Source organism: Eurytemora carolleeae, unplaced genomic scaffold (assembly GCF_000591075.1).
Source record: "Eurytemora carolleeae unplaced genomic scaffold, Eaff_2.0 scaffold387, whole genome shotgun sequence".
Lineage (NCBI taxonomy): Eukaryota > Metazoa > Arthropoda > Copepoda > Calanoida > Temoridae > Eurytemora > Eurytemora carolleeae.
The window spans coordinates 155,970-172,151 of record NW_019396360.1 but is presented as its reverse complement, the minus strand read 5'-3'; the positions used below and the strand labels follow the sequence as shown (position 1 = coordinate 172,151).

At 33.6% G+C, this 16,182-nt stretch overlaps 4 protein-coding genes across 4 annotated transcripts in view; 3 read left to right on the top strand and 1 right to left on the bottom strand.

Moving 5' to 3' along the window:
* Window positions 1-359: 359 nt before the first annotated feature.
* Window positions 360-3,616, bottom strand: LOC111701704 (ADP-ribosylation factor-like protein 8). The gene is made up of 6 exons (XM_023473107.1): window positions 3,411-3,616; window positions 2,831-2,933; window positions 1,743-1,802; window positions 1,324-1,463; window positions 881-982; window positions 360-612 (listed from the first exon to the last, which is right to left on the bottom strand). The coding sequence occupies exons 1-6, from the start codon at window positions 3,462-3,464 to the stop codon at window positions 505-507; spliced, it is 567 nt and encodes a 188-aa protein (XP_023328875.1). The 5' UTR covers window positions 3,465-3,616; the 3' UTR covers window positions 360-504.
* Window positions 3,617-5,078: 1,462 nt separating this feature from the next.
* LOC111701707 (ATP synthase-coupling factor 6, mitochondrial-like) lies at window positions 5,079-7,621 on the top strand. Its single transcript, XM_023473109.1, has 4 exons — window positions 5,079-5,166; window positions 5,612-5,723; window positions 6,159-6,220; window positions 7,276-7,621. The coding sequence occupies exons 1-4, from the start codon at window positions 5,116-5,118 to the stop codon at window positions 7,375-7,377; spliced, it is 327 nt and encodes a 108-aa protein (XP_023328877.1). The 5' UTR covers window positions 5,079-5,115; the 3' UTR covers window positions 7,378-7,621.
* Window positions 7,611-9,498, top strand: LOC111701706 (uncharacterized). Its single transcript, XM_023473108.1, has 5 exons — window positions 7,611-7,890; window positions 8,090-8,141; window positions 8,799-8,811; window positions 8,964-9,009; window positions 9,378-9,498. The coding sequence occupies exons 1-5, from the start codon at window positions 7,627-7,629 to the stop codon at window positions 9,471-9,473; spliced, it is 471 nt and encodes a 156-aa protein (XP_023328876.1). The 5' UTR covers window positions 7,611-7,626; the 3' UTR covers window positions 9,474-9,498.
* Window positions 9,499-10,320: 822 nt separating this feature from the next.
* LOC111701698 (protein TBRG4) overlaps window positions 10,321-16,182 on the top strand; it is a 9,838-nt gene continuing 3,976 nt past the window's right edge. The window contains exons 1-10 of the mRNA XM_023473099.1: window positions 10,321-10,381; window positions 10,783-10,904; window positions 11,344-11,423; window positions 12,062-12,131; window positions 12,432-12,522; window positions 12,719-12,779; window positions 13,237-13,339; window positions 13,884-13,981; window positions 14,516-14,574; window positions 14,651-14,728. Of these exons, the coding sequence (XP_023328867.1) occupies window positions 10,321-10,381; window positions 10,783-10,904; window positions 11,344-11,423; window positions 12,062-12,131; window positions 12,432-12,522; window positions 12,719-12,779; window positions 13,237-13,339; window positions 13,884-13,981; window positions 14,516-14,574; window positions 14,651-14,728 (823 nt within the window). The remainder of the gene's footprint in view (window positions 10,382-10,782; window positions 10,905-11,343; window positions 11,424-12,061; window positions 12,132-12,431; window positions 12,523-12,718; window positions 12,780-13,236; window positions 13,340-13,883; window positions 13,982-14,515; window positions 14,575-14,650; window positions 14,729-16,182) is intronic.

Below are 16,182 nucleotides of genomic sequence, written 5' to 3'. Positions count from 1 at the left end.
TTGGCTGGTTATCCCTGTATATTTTGATTGTCAATTGAAACATTAATCAATCTAATATTATTTAGAATGCAGAAAATAAGATAAACTAACTTCATTTTGATGAGAATTTTTTTTAATTTATGAAAAATTTGCTGAAATGAGTGAAAATTAAAAAAAAAACGGTGTATTTTCCTGGATAAAAATCCGTACAATCCGTACAATTCGTACAATTTTAGGGTTAAAAAAACAATCCGTACATTTTGGCCACCCTGTGTATTTCAAAGGAATGTAAATTTAAGAGAGGTCGAAGGGGGAACGAGTTAAGACCTGAATTTTAAAAGTTCAATTATTTTTTTTTAAAAAGAAAATTACTTCGATTATTTTCTAAAATGGCACTTTTGAGCTGCTTGAAATTTTGATAAGAAAAATATGTCTTAACATCAAACTTAAAACAGTAAGATTGGCGGTAAAAAAAACATAATTAAGTGTTGCCGTCTTGACTGCACCGTTGCAACCGGGATGAGTTTACTGCGCCTGTCCGCCCGACTTGCTGTGTTGAATCAACCACTGGAGGGTGATGTCTATATTGTCTTTCTCCTTACACGAGATTGAATAACAACAGATCTCCCGATCCTAACAAAAATTATTTAACATTATTTAATTTTGAACCTTATTTTAAATGTTCCTCTACAAAGCTTGGTTTGATCAAGAAAGTTTGATGCATTAATACTTTTAACTTCAAAATGTGGTAGAAGGTAAAATTCCCTTGCGGATTTCTGCTACATGAACAAAGGTGGAATTTGTCATAATTTAACACCGCTTAAGCTTTGATCGGGAATGTCCTCCAAATTATTACTGAAATAAAGATTGAAGGGCTACAGATTGAAAAAGTAAATCGAACCTGAATAGCATTCAGATTCATTTTCTCGATAAGACCGTGTTCATCTAGTGCACCGGGCAGATCACGCTTGTTACCCAGTACAAGCACAGGTATTCCAGCCAACTATATAGTCACAGATAGAGATAATAAGATTTTAACAATAACAATTTTGTTTGGAGGGGGTTAATCCGAAACATTAATAAGCTATGATAAACATAAACTTCTCTGATTTGTAAAATAGTAAGATATCAAATAGATATTTTATAGACGAATCGATAGATTTAAGACACATGGAAAAGGTTAAATAAATAGACCAAATTGTTGGAAAATGTTCAGGTACTCAGATTTGGAAGTGCCAAGATATTTGATTATATACTGTTCATATTAAGTTTGAAGGAATCGCAGACAAGGAAAACGAGGTGATGTCTCTGAAGTTTAAAGTATTATTTTTTATCTGGATTTTCCTGTGGCTTCTCGAGTAGGTTGTGTAGCTCGTTTCTCGATGCTTCTATCTTGTCTCCGTCTGCAGCATCGACCATATACACAATAGCATTTACTCCCCTGCAGTACCTTTCCCACATAGATCGGAACCTAGGCTGTCCTCCTGAATTAAGAGAATTTTTTCTAAAAACCAGTGCCTAGGATCCAAAACCGGATCCAGGTTATCACGAACAATGAACATTGAACGTCTTGATGTTCAGATTTTTTGAAGATTTGTATTTTGAGAGCAAAAGTTTTTCTAGCAGGTTTTTGTTGACAATTTGCCCCTTGATCCGCATATTTTAGCGGATCCGGATCAAGAAAGCCAAAATATTGTGTATCCAAATATTACTAAAATATTGAATTTTAAAATTTTTTGATCTCGTCTATATTGATAGTTTACCTATATCCCAAAGTTTGATTGTCACTGATCCTTTAGATATTTTTCTCATGTTGAATCCGACTACAGGGAGAAATTATACATTTATATAATCCATCATATTAGGTTTCATGTTAGCACACTTATAAGGCTAGACAAAACTAGAAGGACAAAGAATGTTTTGCTTTATAAATAGCGAGGAGAGGGATATAATTTTTGACAAATCAGGGGGGGGGATGAGAAGTTTAATATCAACAGACAAGTTTTTTATCATATTTGATATTTTTACCCTAAAAATTTTACTTTCTCCCCCTGAAAATCATTTATTTTTCCTAATTCAGCGAGAAGAAACCTTAACAAAATTTAAAAAATGAATGTAGGAAAAAATAATTTTCAAGTATCGGATTTGGAGGGAAATAATTTTCAAGTATTGGATTGGGAGGGAAATGATTATCAAGTATTGGATTGGGAGGGAAATGATTTTCAAGTATTGGATTGGGAGGGAAATGATTTTCAAGTATTGGATTGGGAGGGAAATGATTACCCAAGAAAATGTAAAACTCTGCTATTTTAGACATTTGATAAAAAAAAACAAGCCTAAATAAGATAAAACTGACGCGGTTCGCCCTACCATATGATTATACATGCTTTGCAGACGGTACTTCATTTGAATATATTTATATAATTATAAAAATTTATTTTACTTTCTTCAGAGAAACGCTATTTTTGCTAAAATGCCGTGGATTTAAGAGATTTAGATTTTAATTTGTTTTCCTCTGATAAACTTCATTTGAATAAGAAATATTTGTCTGATGTACAACTACCACGTATACAAAAACTATTCTGCATATTTCTTATACAAATGAAGTACCCGTCTGCAAAGCATGCATAATCATATGGTATGGCGAACCGCGTCAGTTATATCCCCCTTCTATTCCATACTCCTTGATCTTACCTCACGAGTAAGTTCAGTGAGTATTGTTCTTAAAATTATTAGTTAAACCTACATAATAAGAATCAAATAGTTATACACTGGACTTGGATCACTAATTTGACAAAATTACTTTATTAAGATCGATTTAATTATTATTTATATTCAGATAATCCCCCGCCTGTAGGAATCATGTCTTCATTGAAGGAACCGCTGGCGATCACGTTGACGAATGTCGTCTTCCCGGCGTGCTGGAGACCAACAAGGGTCAACTCCATCTCCTCCTTAAAACGAAATAATATATTCACTTCTATGTTAGATCGAAACATTATTATTAGGGTGAACATTTTCGCAGTTAGTGTAAAAAATTATAGAAGAAATCGTTCTCTTAAGACGGACCCCACAATTCCTTCACTAGGAAATTACCAGGCTATGGGGCTGAGAAACCTTCCCCAGGAGAATACCGGCCCAAAAATCGGATATTTAAATATTTCTCTGAGCTAATTACCGGCGTAATAATTAAAAAGTGTAGAACTATTGGTCCGTATGGTCTGGGAATAACGTTATAATGCTCACTGTAAGTAAGAAAATAAGTTTCAATTTAATTGTTGAAGAACTTCTCCTTGGTCAAAAAAAAACACAGTAACACTAAATCTAGACAAGTCAAATTCTTCAATTACGTACTAAACAGTTAACAAAGACTCTAGACTTGTAATTTACTGTGGATGAAATCTTCAATATCAAATATAATATATATTCACCTTCCAGAAGAGAGACTTGAACCATTCCAGAACCTTATTGATGATCGACAACATTTTAACACTAAATAGTGAAATATTTGTACTGCACGAAAACTTATATTGATTTTATTCACTTCACAGTCAATATAATTAAAACGAAACCATTTAATTGGATTTAAACTAAAAATTCACACGCTTTAGCGAAAATTGCTTCGATATTTTAACGCTAAAATTTACATGAATGGCTAGATTGTTTATTTATGGAGCTTTTGAAAACGATTGAGAAAAGTCGCTGTTTTGTTCTTCTAGTGTGATTTTATACAGAACTGGTTTAATTGAGGGGGGTGTGTCTAGTTAGGAAAACTGTTTATGTAGAAAATAAATTTTAAAATTTAATCTTAAAAATACAAAATATACAATTCAATTCAATAAAATAAAAATTATGAATTATTTCGAAATTCAAGTTCTACAAAACTACTTCTTCCCCGAATCATTACAAAATTGATGCCGCGTTCATAATTTTATATTCGCCATGGAAAAATTTCTGTGATTCTTTTCTTTTCCAGATATATGATTGAAACAGAAGTCTCTTATGCATTGTTGCGTCTCATGTTCATTTGGGGTCTGTCCTAGTGAACGATTTTTGGACCCCCCGAGCCCCCCCTCCTATCAATTTTGTACATGACCATTTATTTTTTAGCAAATTTATTATTATTTATTTTTTTGTTATTTAGGGTTAGGTTAGGTTAAGACACTTTCTGGGTAATTTCCTAGTATACGATTTTTGGCCCCCCCCCCCGAGCCCCCCCTCCTATCAATTTTGTACATGACCATTTATTTTAATTAGTATTTATTATTATTTAGGGTTAGGTTAGGTTAAGACACTTTCTGGGCCGAGCGCTGCGGCTAGGATGGGCTAGGGGGCCGAGCGCTGCGGCCACGGGTTAGGTTAGTTAAGACACTTTCTGGGCAGAGCGCTGCGGCTAGGACAGGCTAGGGGGCCGAGCGCTGCGGCCACGGGTTAGATTAAGTTAAGACACTTCCTGTCAGACCCATGTACAAAATTGATAGGAGGGGGGGGGGGATCAAAAAATCGTTCTCTAGGAAATTACCGTTCATTTGACTAATCCAAGTCTAAACGGGTCTGTCCTAGTGAACGATTTTTGGCGCTCGGCCCCGAAATTGTCTCAACCTAAACTAAGTAGGGTAGGATTCTGGACCCCCAGCCCGCTTTTAATTTGTGTGCTCAGCAATTTAGGCCATATTTGGAGCCTATAATAGCTTCGGCGCTCAGCCCCCTAGCTGATCCTAGCCGCTGCGCTCGGCCCAGAAGTAGTCTGAACCTAACCCTGAATTAATTTACAAAAATATTCTAATTTTGATCAAAATAACCGAATTAGAGGCCAGAGGGCCGCAGCGCTGCGGCCCATAAATTGTCCAAACTCTAAAATAATACAAATATATACAAATTTTGGTCAAAATAATCGAATTAGAGGGCCCCATCGCTGCGGCCCATAAATTGTCCTTACTCTAAATTAACACAAATATATACAAATTTTGGTCAAAATAATCGAATTAGAGGGCCGCAGCGGTCAGTTACCTAGCTAATCCTTGTCAGGAATAAAATTGATAGCTGGGGTCCAAAAATCTAATACAAAGACAGAACCTATTTAGGAGTACCACCATCTTACAAGTCTTATGTTTTAGGTAATATCTAATCTTTAAAATGTCTGCTATTATGTCCAAAGCCTCTTTGATTTCTTTCGCTGCCAAGCAGGTGATTAATAGAATCATTGTTATTGTTGTTATCATTATTGTTATTATTATTATATTTTATTATAATTATAATTGACATTATTTTTATTTAGTGCCATTGTTATTATTGTCATTATTATTATCTTTCAATTTTTTATGTTTAAATTATATTAAATATTCCATATCTTTTTTTATTATTTGAGCAATAGATCTAGATCTACTTACTTTTGATTTTTTTAACCTTTAAATGTTAAAGGTCTCTTTTTTAAGTGAGCTAGCCTTGAAAAGTTGGATTGTGAAAATGTATCTTACTCCCCTATCTCAATTTTTAGTGCCCCCCAAAATCTATAATAGATAAAAATTGCCCAATCGGGATAAAGTTAATAAAAGTTATTCAAATTGTTGATAATGTTCGTGTTTTCCATTAATCCAATTATGGACAAAAAACATTATTTTGTTTTGTTCAGGGAGTCAGAAATTTGAGTATTGCTGCCCCTGCCGCTCAGAAGGTGACTGATCCCATCCAGGGACTCTTCGTTGAGAAGATCAGAGAATACGCCACCAAGAAACAAGCTGCAGGTTCGAAAATTTAGTACAATGAGTCTACAAAGAACTTGACAAGTTACTCATTTATGCGTTAAACAATAGAATATTGCATTTTCTCTCGCTCAGTCTCAAAGTGACTGTGGTCGTAATTACAAAGTGACCCTCCTTTTTAAGAGGGGCATGACCGATTCACAACTGCGCCCTTTAAACCTAGATTTGTTAAATTATTTGGACGATAACGGCTTCTTTTTAAACTGTAAAATTGTTCATTAAATTCTATCATCTCTCCGTTTTAACTAAAGCAAGATTTGCCAAAATCACTTTGCACTTTCGCAGAGTAAAACAACTTGGATAACTAATATTTGATCAGACAACGCTTTTAAGGGTACCGTTGTGAATCGAAAATGTCACATTAATTTATGAATTATTTTACCAATCACATATCAAGTTTGACTGCTGCGAATTCAGGTGGAAAGATGGTTGATGCAAACAAAGCTACCGAAGCCGAACTTCAGGCAGAGCTGGACAAAGTAAGATTATCTCTTTATTAGACAGATAAAAATAATTTTTTATTAATTCATTAATGGACTTAAAAGAGGGCATTTACTTACTTACTTGTATACTTGGAGAGTAGTTGGTGTAGCCCCAGCTAGGGGCATTTAGCAACATCTTTTCCACACAGTCTTCTTCTGGAAATCTTATCATTCTCTCAGGATTAGTTCATCTCAGAAGAAGATAGATATTCATCGAGTTTTCTTTTAAATATTTTGATATTTTGGGGCTCTCTAATTGTGGTGGGTAACTGTCTTTCCGGATTTCACTACTTAGCTTTGTTCATAACCTTGAATAGATGCTCACGTTGATGCCCATTTTCAGGGCCGGATACAGGATTTAAGTGAGGGGGGTGTTAAATTTATTTCGGAACAAAAAAATTCCTGATTTAGGAACCAAAAGAGGCATGCTAAAATTTTTTAAAGTTAAATTTTTTTTTCTGTTTTGCAATAGGTTTTCTTTTCTTCAAGTGCTATTGAGAAGCTATTCTGAAATCTCAGGGGGGGCTATGCACCCCTTGAATCCGTCAGGGGGTGCAAAGGTCCTGCCGCCCCGCCCATTTTTCTTAATCTGATCAACATTGGTGATTAAATTGTTGTACTTCAAGCCTTAAAAGTGTTGAATTCTGAATATTCCCTATTGTTTTAAAGCAGAAATCCATAAGTCCATCAAGAATAATAAATTATTAAAGAGGAAACTATGAATATCTCAAACAGTCTCTAGACTGAGCTGTTGAAATCACACTGGACACTTCATAAAAAAAGTCATTTAACAGTCCTTAACAAAAACATATAAATAAATTAAAAAGTCACTTAACAGTTCTTAACATAAACAAATAAATAAATAATAAGTCGCTGAACAGTTCTTAACAAAAACAGATAAATAAATAAGAAAGTCACGTTACAGTTCCTAAAAAAACAAAGAATAAATAAAAAATTCACAAAACGGTTATTAACAAAAACAGATGAATAAATAAAAAAAGTCACGTTACAGTTCTTAACAAAAATAGATTAATAAATAAAAAACTGTTAAGGTGGCCCGGGCCTATGGAGGTGGAGCTGGAGTTGATATGACCTCCTTCCCTGAGTTCAAGTTCGCCGAGCCGGTCATTGAACCCATAAATATTTCTCAGTAGATTTCATGTTGAACACCTCCTGTAGTAGTCATGTAGTATCCCAGTAACCCAGGATACTGTAGTATCCCAGTAACCCAGGATACTGTAGTATCCCAGTAACCCAGGATACTGTAGTATCCTGTCAACCAGGATACTGTAAATATTTTGAATATTCACAACTAGATTTCTTTCTCATTCCTGCATGCTATACTTCATTCATGTGAGAAAAAATTTAAATATAGTCAGCTAAGAATCGTTTTCAGAAGTAGAATGATGTCGACACGGATCTCGACTTTCTTCCTCAACAGAAACCTGCGACCAAGGCGACTAGAACAATTTTACAGTGTTCTACAGTCGTCCATTGACGAAACAAATTCAGAGGTTGTGGACACGCCGCGAGCAGAGCGAACTTATGTTGAGATGAATGACAACAATTCAATTTTAAACTTTGTAAATAAAATGAAGAAAGCTGATTCCTCAATTCTCTGTAGTAATGTGATAAAACTAGCAAAACTTAACCCAGAGCAGGAACAGGTGTGAATCTATATTTATGACGATTCTTTCATAGTTTTTTTTTCTGTTTTAAGTCCCCCCAACCTCCTTTTGATAAATTGCCTTTCTACACAAAATCCACTTATTTCCTCAATCTAAAACGTGATAATGGACCCTAAAAAGTCAGCAATATCTAACAGATCTGTAATCGCAAACGCAAACCTAATATTCCTGCTTTCAGAAAGTTGAGCTGAAGCAAGATAAACGGTTCTCCTTCATACTCAGACATTTAGGTTTATTTCTATTCAAGACTAATATCTACCTTGTGTAATGTTTATTTATTTCAAAAAGTATTGCCGAAATTTTTGCATAAATTCGTAAAATATCAAGTGGCCTGTCCAATTCACAACAGTGCCTTAAAAGCTGTTTTGGACCAGGAAGGAATTAAATATATCATTGAATTGAATTATGGTGAAAAAGCAACTTATAATACATATATGAACACATTTGGGAAATGGTTGTTTAAAAAAAACTGCAAGTGTAATTTATTAAAACCTTTACCTGATCACAAATTTGGAAGATGTTATCGTTTTTCTTGGTATAAACGTGTTCAATTTTGATAATTCCCGCATGATTTCTTTTAGTAGAAATACGCAAGTCACTTTTGTAGAGAAACTTGTCAGTTTTCAAAATTATAAACATTGATATCTACTTTGACAATATTGTGTTAACCCTGATAACTGTAGTTATTTTGTACACTATTTCTGACATGTCTAATATCTACTTATTTCTTTATTAGACAACGCTTCTAAGTGTACCGTTGTGAATGAGTTATGCCATTTTTGGATGGAAGGTCACATGAAATTACGATTTGAGTCCCTTGAAGAAAGGGTATCTCCGCAGACTTAAACTTCGTTTTTTATCTAACTTCTAAGAATAGATTTATTCAGAACAAGATGTCAGGTTATAAGGACAAAATGTGTTAAGAAATATTTTGATCTAGCTCCAATGCTTTGCCTAGTGTTTTTTTTTTCTTCACAATTCTTAATCCTTGTTATGGCAACTAGAGAGAACAAAGTTTTTTATTTTTATTAAACATTTTGTCTTTTATAAAGAGGAGTAGATCCATTAGCTCTTATTAGCTGTCTTAAAGCACTGAAGGAAACGGAGGATGAAAAATTTTAAATATATAAATCCAAAAATTGAAATTACTTTTTGATTCCAAACTCTAATTAGTAACATTTAAGATGGGAAAATTGTTTAGATCAAAGTTATATTAATTATTTTACCCTTTATCATCGATGTAAATGGTACTTATTAAGATTGCATAAAATCAAATTACTTATTTTTTACTGATAAAAAATATAATGTTTAGTCCTTCTTAGCTTAATTTTTGAACTGGGTAATTTCATTTGTTTTCGCCTTAATTAGCCAAGTACAATTGATTGATGAATTATTATCAAGATCTTGACTTGAAGCTATAGCATGGGGGGGGGGTAATAAATGTTATTACTCCTGTTATTCTGCAGATGCTTGAAATAGCTGAAGATAGTTTTGTAATGAAGAATCTAGAGAATGCCTTAGTTTGGAGATCCAGGAGTGCTTCTATTAAAGGAAAACACTGAGTTATACTTTCTTAATTAACGCAATTTTTTATTATACTTACAAGAAATCTCGTTCCCCTCCCCCCCCCCGCTTGGATCACTTAAAACATTTTTCTCTCAATAAAATTTCAGTTTGGGAGAAATTTGACAAAAATGTAAGATATTTGTGAAAACGACATTAAAAGCTATTTTACTTATTAATTACCTGGTACTAACTAAAAAATGATATAATGTTTCTCAATAAACATGGGAATTAAGTAAGAACTCGAAGCTCGTTTTTTAAATAACAAATACGCTGTATTTGCTTTCTTGAAAAAGTGATCTTTTAAGTTGTATCTACAAAATTAAAAAAGAAATAAAAAATTTGAACATTCAATCTTTGTCAATTTCAAAGGTTCAACAAAGTCAGACCACATATTGTAATTCCTAAGACCAGTAGCTTTCTATGTTGAATGTTTTCTACGGAAATATTTCTAAAATTGTGTTAACTAAATAAAGTAACGTGAATCAAGACAATATAGAAGTCGTCACTTAATATCCATATTGGTTGGGACACACTGTAGATATATTTCATGTTATTCTGGATAAACTGAATCTTCCTTGATTATATAAATCATAAATGTCAATTGTCTAAACTGAATCTTCCTTGGTTATATAAATCATAAATGTCAATTGTCTAAACTGAATCTTCCTTGATTATATAAATCATGAATGTCAATTGTCTAAACTGAATCTTCCTTTAAACAGTTCAAAACTTGTGTTTTTAGGGGTTTCATTTCTTGTTTTTTTTTTGGATAGGAATGGGGGGGGGTAACTTTTCTACACTTGTTTAGTCTTTATTAGTGTTAAGTTCCTGATTATGTTTTTAATGGTATTTTTATCTAGTGAGGTGTGTACAGTTTTAGAACGTCGTTGGGTAGAATTAACAGGTTAGAAAATAATAAAAAGTGATTTTGCTGAAATATTTGCAGATAATTGTGTTTACATGAAACCTTTATATTTCAATATTTTAATTGAAATATTTTTGTCTGTAAAAGGAAAAAATAGATAATTCCAGAAAAATTGATTACAGGGTTTCCATTCGAAATATGCGCAATAATAGCACAAAATTATCTGTTCAAATTATGAATTTATCTTGTTTCATACCACAACAAAAACTCTTATTGGCATTTTCTTAAAGGCTAGTTTTTAAAATTAATATAAAATATATTTCTTAGTATTATTAAACAAAATTTGGTCAATTGTCAAACTTTCCAATTTAAGAAGAAAAAAATTAAACTTGTATTTTAACTCGTAATTTCTGGAAGACGGTACAGAATCTTCTATTAAGATCCTCGGATACTCTCTCTCCTTCTACTTCATGCTGACAAGTTAACCCCGCAGCTGGTAAACCGTTTAGAGGACAGGGTTCAGGACACTGCAGAGGATATGGTTGTCTGTGATATCGTTAATGTAAGAAAGTGCAGTTAATATCTATTGAAATGAATTCCATGATATGGGGATCTGGGACCAATAACCCAAGATAAAATGCTAACAGCAACTGAAAGCTCAGTATTGTTTATTCCATTTTTTTAATCAAACAATTTCTCCTGTGGCCGAATTTAAAGAATTTGAGCGGTGGTTTAAGTTTAAGCCGCGGCTTAAATATGGCTGGTTCCACTTAAAATTGTATCAAATGTTTCAAGATTTAAGCCACCGGCGCTTGATTTAAACCGGGTTTTGGCAGATTTAAACCGCGGCTCAAATTCTGTAAATTCCATCTCAGGACTTATATATTAAACCCTTTGAGAGTTTTTTTTTGTCAATCATTCATGGTACCCAGACTTTTCCTGACAGTTTATGTATTTACTATATTTTTAACTTCAATTTTAATTAATTTATATAATCATAGATACTGACCAGTTTGGGTAAAACAGGGAGGCGGAATATGCCAGTTTTAAGATCTCTTGGCTTTCATCTCGCCAAAAAAAGGTATTTTTGGAGGATTTTAGATAATATCCTAAAAAAAAAAATTTCCTAGTGGCAATTTTTCAAATGGACAGTTTCATAAATAAATAAATTTCGGATTTGTTCTGAACTGCATAGCACGGCCATGTCAGAATAATATAATGTAATAAAGTGTAATTATATTTTAGTTTACATGTTGAATATCATCAAAATATTTGTATATTAAAGTATGTGTGATAAAAGCAGTGTAAATTTAAATATTTAAATATAGACACAAGTTTACTGTATTAACCATTCCGATAAATTGTTCTTTTTTGAAACCGGCAAGCGATATTTTCTTAGCATTAATCAGATTTTAGATTTGATATAATTTAAGAAATGATCGTGGCAGATCCCAAATGTGTAATCTCCAGATCGGAAGTTAAGGGACATTTTTCGGTGAACTCTTCTTGATTATATGTTTTATATCTTTCCTTGAAATCAAACAGATAGGTTCTAAAACAGAATATAATATCTACTTTCTCCACATTAAGCTGTAGATATTTTTTTTAGTTTTTGATCTTTTCTTGGCAATTCTTCTCTGTTTTAGATCTATCCTTGAAATTAGATCTTCAGATCTTCCCGTAGCAGTATTTTTCTTTTACAGTTCTTTTCTGTTATAGATCTTTCCTTGACATAAAACAGATTGCAGATATTCTTTTCGCCTTCAACCGGGTTTCCTTTAAGGAACAGGTAATGTTTTTTAGTATAATTTTAACGTGGATTTTATCCCAGATAAAAGCGGATCCCGTGTTCTAAATCCTTGATAAAGCGGATCCGTATCCTGAATCCTACACAAAAACGGAACAACCGTATTTTGATAAAAGCGTATCCGTATCCTAAGTCATTGATAAAAGTGATACAGAAGTGTAATTTTTCGAGAGAATATACAACCTTGATTTCTTTATTGTACTCTTTAGATTAAGGACCTATTTTTTATCGTAACACTTTTTAAAAGTGCCTGATATTAAATTTGAATCTCTGTTTATTCAGGACACCCTAGAGCGGATTCTAAGCTCCCTTGAACCTCTCCTTAGTACCAACAATAAAACAGCAGTAGTTAGATCCATTCTAACCAGTCTAGGTAGGTTCCAGTATAAAATACCCCCCCCCCCTACCCCTTGCACCGGTCCTCTCATTGGTTGAATCCAATGGGATTCCACCAATGAAGACGCTTAATCTCTGAACGCCAAGGGGTATCCGGCAAAGCCTAGTAATTCAAGACCAAAAATGTTGTCCTCTAAAGCTTTTAACTTTTTAATGCTATTATGTTTTTACAGGACAGTTGAAGCTTTCTAATCCACCAGTTCTAGATGCAGTCTGTGACTGGTTTGATAAGAGGTATATGAATTTTATGGATATTTTTTCATCTGCTGATTGTGTTTTCCCTACCATGCCCTGGAAGTTTCAAAGTTTTTGTTCTTAAGAATTAAAAATAATCGATTAAATGTTGATTAATCTTCCTTAAATTTTTTTCATTCTTTTTCCTGTTAACTACGTTTTTTGTTTATCTTAGTTCTTATAGTAATTTTGTTTCCTTCCTTTCTACTCTTTTTTAAGGGCTTTAGAAGTTTTTTGAGGTAACTCAATTTAAAAAGTGGCATTTCCGATTCTCAACAGCACACTTTAAACCCTTTTCTAACCACATTTTTAGAACCGAAAATTGAGTGACGGGAAACTTAAGATTAGAGTGGCTTGTAGTCTGCACTATACTTAAGTTGCCCGGCACTAAATTTTTAGAAAAAATAATATGGATATATACGTCAGCATAATTTTATACCTTACATTATTTTGGTAGATTATCGGAGACAAGAGGAGTTGAACCCCGAGATATCTCTACCTTACTCCTCACACTTGCAAACCTCAACTATACTCCACCTGAGAGAGAACAGTTTCTTAAGGTTTTAAATTCCATTTCATTTTTAATGTATTTTCGTCACTTCTTAGGATCCATTTCATTCCAAATAATCAGGGCAAATCCGGATTCTGGATCCACCCTGGGGGATCCAGGTCATCAATATTTTTTAAGATTTACTCATTTTTTAAGGAAAGAACATAATTTTCTATTTTTTTATTCTTTTTTTTGTTATTTTTATGCTTTAACGTAATAAATCATTCAGAGATTAGGAAATTTTTAATAATTTTTCTTTTTTTCAATATTGAGTTTTGAGTTTTGAGAGCAAAAGTATTTTCTAGAGTTTTTGGTTAATATTTTGCCCCGTGGGTCCGCATATTCTTGCGTATCTGGATCCAGATAGATAAAATGTTTCGAATCCAAGGGATTCGGATCCTAAGCACTGATTTTAGTAAATGGTAATTTCACTGTTTTTGAAATCGGAAATAGCTAGACGAAGTAAATAAATGTTAATAAGCTGGATCTGGATCTGCATCGGAATTAAATGTTTGCTTATTGTAGATTTCAAAGTTACTTCTAATTATTTCTAGAAATGTAGCAGTTTAGTGAAACGGGAAGATTTTCTGAGTTTACCCCGAGGAGAGCAAATCTGGGTGGATATTGTCTGGTCTCTTGTAAACCTTAATATGTAAGTTTTTCCTAGTTTTGTGGTTATTACTATTTTTCGAGCTAACACAGATTAATAACAATACAGATAGAACAATAGATGTCGGCTTTCCAAGATTTAAGGGTTTTTGTTCACAATAACCCTGAGACTAAAGCCCAAAGGAGTTACGCGCATGCCGCGTTGAATGACAAGACAGAAAGAGAGCAAGCGCGTAGCTAATTTGGGCTTATGTCTAAGGGTTATTGTGAAAGACAACCCCTCAAATCTTGAAAAGATGACATCTAGTTTTCTATCTGTATTGTTATTAATCTATGGCTAAAACCTTATAGATGGACTGAACTCCTTTTACTCGGTTCAAACTCTATTTTCCCCGCACCTAAGGGATTTGAGGCTGACCCTAATTTATATTGCACATTTTGCTGATCTCGCGGGTAAACGGCAGGTATAACCATGAGTACATCGGCAACGCTTGGTTCCCAAGCTAGTTAAAACTCTACACATCTATTCATCTCTCACCGGCGCGGCAAATCAAAGAATTAAAATTTCAATTTTCAGTGCAACCTCTGAACAAATATCTTCAGTTTTAGAGAACAAGTTCTTCACAAAAATAATAGGTAAGACATGTTGAAGTATATTCAAACATTTAATTGCAATCTGTCTATTTAGTTTATTAAAATTTAAAAATTTTAGAATCTGATGACAAATATACTTCCTTGAAACTGTTAAATATTAACGCTGCGGCTCAGCTACTGAACAAGGATTATAAAGGTACGCTTATACATTGAGCAAATGGATTATGGCGTTGATTTTGGTCCAAATCATAATAAAGTTGACTGCGGAATAGATGTTACCTCCTAATTTTTAGAAAATATATTTCAGCCTGGGTTCTTTAGTTCTAACAATATAAGAACCATCAAAATATATTTCGGCCTGGGTTCTTCAGTTCTAACGATATAACAACCATCAAAATATATTTCGGCCTGGGTTCTTCAGTTCTAACGATATAACAACCATCAAAATATATTTCGGCCTGGTTTCTTCAGTTCTAACGATATAAGAACCATTAAAATATACTTCGGCCTGGGTTCTTCAGTTCTAACGATATCAGAACCATCAAAATATATTTCGGCCTGAGTTCTTCAGTTCTAACTATATAAAAACCATCAAAATATATTTCGGCCTGGGTTCTTCAGTTCTAACGATATAAGAACCATCAAAATATATTTCGGCCTGGGTTCTTTAGTTATAACAATATAAGAACCACCAAAACATATTTCGGCCTGGGTTCTTCAGTTCTAACGATATAACAACCATCAAAATAAAGTTCGGCCTGGGTTCTTCAGTTCTAACGATATCAGAACCATCAAAATATATTTCGGCCTAGGTTCTTCAGTTCTAACGATATGAGAACCATTAAAATATATTTCGGCCTGGGTTCTTCAGTTCTAACGAGATAAGAACCATCAAAATATATTTCGGCCTGGGTTCTTTAGTTCTAACTATATAAAAACCATTAAAATATATTCCGGCCTGGGTTCTTCAGTTCTAACGATATAAGAACCATCAAAATATATTTCGGCTTGGGTTCTTTAGTTCTAACGATAGAAGAAACTTAAAAATAAAAAAATCACAATTCTTTGAGATTTGTTCGTTCTGAAGATTAAACGCAAATTGTGTGTGTACATTGTACAGTATACACTGTACAGTGTACAGTACAGGTATATGTATTAAGTAAGGTGAGGGTCTAATTAACTAACTTATACACCAATGAGTGTGAGGAGTGAGGGGGGGGGGTGTTGACTGTTGAGTGTTGACTTAAAAAAAACAGCAGTTTTTAAGGCACTTCTGATTTTCCCGGGAGACTGAGGAGTGTGTACTGTGTAATTCCTAAAATTCCCTTGGATTTTCAGTTATTTTGACAGTTGTTTCCCCCACGGATATATAATAAAATGGATGGATCATAGACGAGTTTCGATGTAATTTTCTGGGTGGGGTGTTATGCAGTACATTGGAGTTCTAGCAGACAATGGACCCTGGACCAGCTCTTGCATAATTCCTTTCTTATTTAGCCAAACAGTTATATTCCACTGAATTTTAGAAGGTGCGGGGGATGGTTTGTTTAAGTCCCTTGTGTAGTTTTCAATGTTTAAACTTTATTTCAAAGATAGCTTAATTATCGTTGCCCCCCGACCTTTTTAAAGGCTTTAACATAAATAATACTG

Coding starts and splice junctions, on each gene's coding strand:
- LOC111701704 (XM_023473107.1), bottom strand. CDS start 3,464: ATGTTGTCGATCATCAATAAGGTTCTGGAATGGTTCAAGTCTCTCTTC. Junction 1,464..1,742: donor AATCAAACTTTGGGATATAG/GTAAACTATCAA, acceptor CTCTTAATTCAG/GAGGACAGCCTAGGTTCCGA. Junction 613..880: donor TGAATCTGAATGCTATTCAG/GTTCGATTTACT, acceptor AATTTTTGTTAG/GATCGGGAGATCTGTTGTTA.
- LOC111701707 (XM_023473109.1), top strand. CDS start 5,116: ATGTCTGCTATTATGTCCAAAGCCTCTTTGATTTCTTTCGCTGCCAAG. Junction 5,167..5,611: donor TTTCTTTCGCTGCCAAGCAG/GTGATTAATAGA, acceptor TGTTTTGTTCAG/GGAGTCAGAAATTTGAGTAT. Junction 6,221..7,275: donor TTCAGGCAGAGCTGGACAAA/GTAAGATTATCT, acceptor AAAACTGTTAAG/GTGGCCCGGGCCTATGGAGG.
- LOC111701706 (XM_023473108.1), top strand. CDS start 7,627: ATGATGTCGACACGGATCTCGACTTTCTTCCTCAACAGAAACCTGCGA. Junction 7,891..8,089: donor TTAACCCAGAGCAGGAACAG/GTGTGAATCTAT, acceptor TCCTGCTTTCAG/AAAGTTGAGCTGAAGCAAGA. Junction 9,010..9,377: donor GCTGTCTTAAAGCACTGAAG/GAAACGGAGGAT, acceptor GTTATTCTGCAG/ATGCTTGAAATAGCTGAAGA.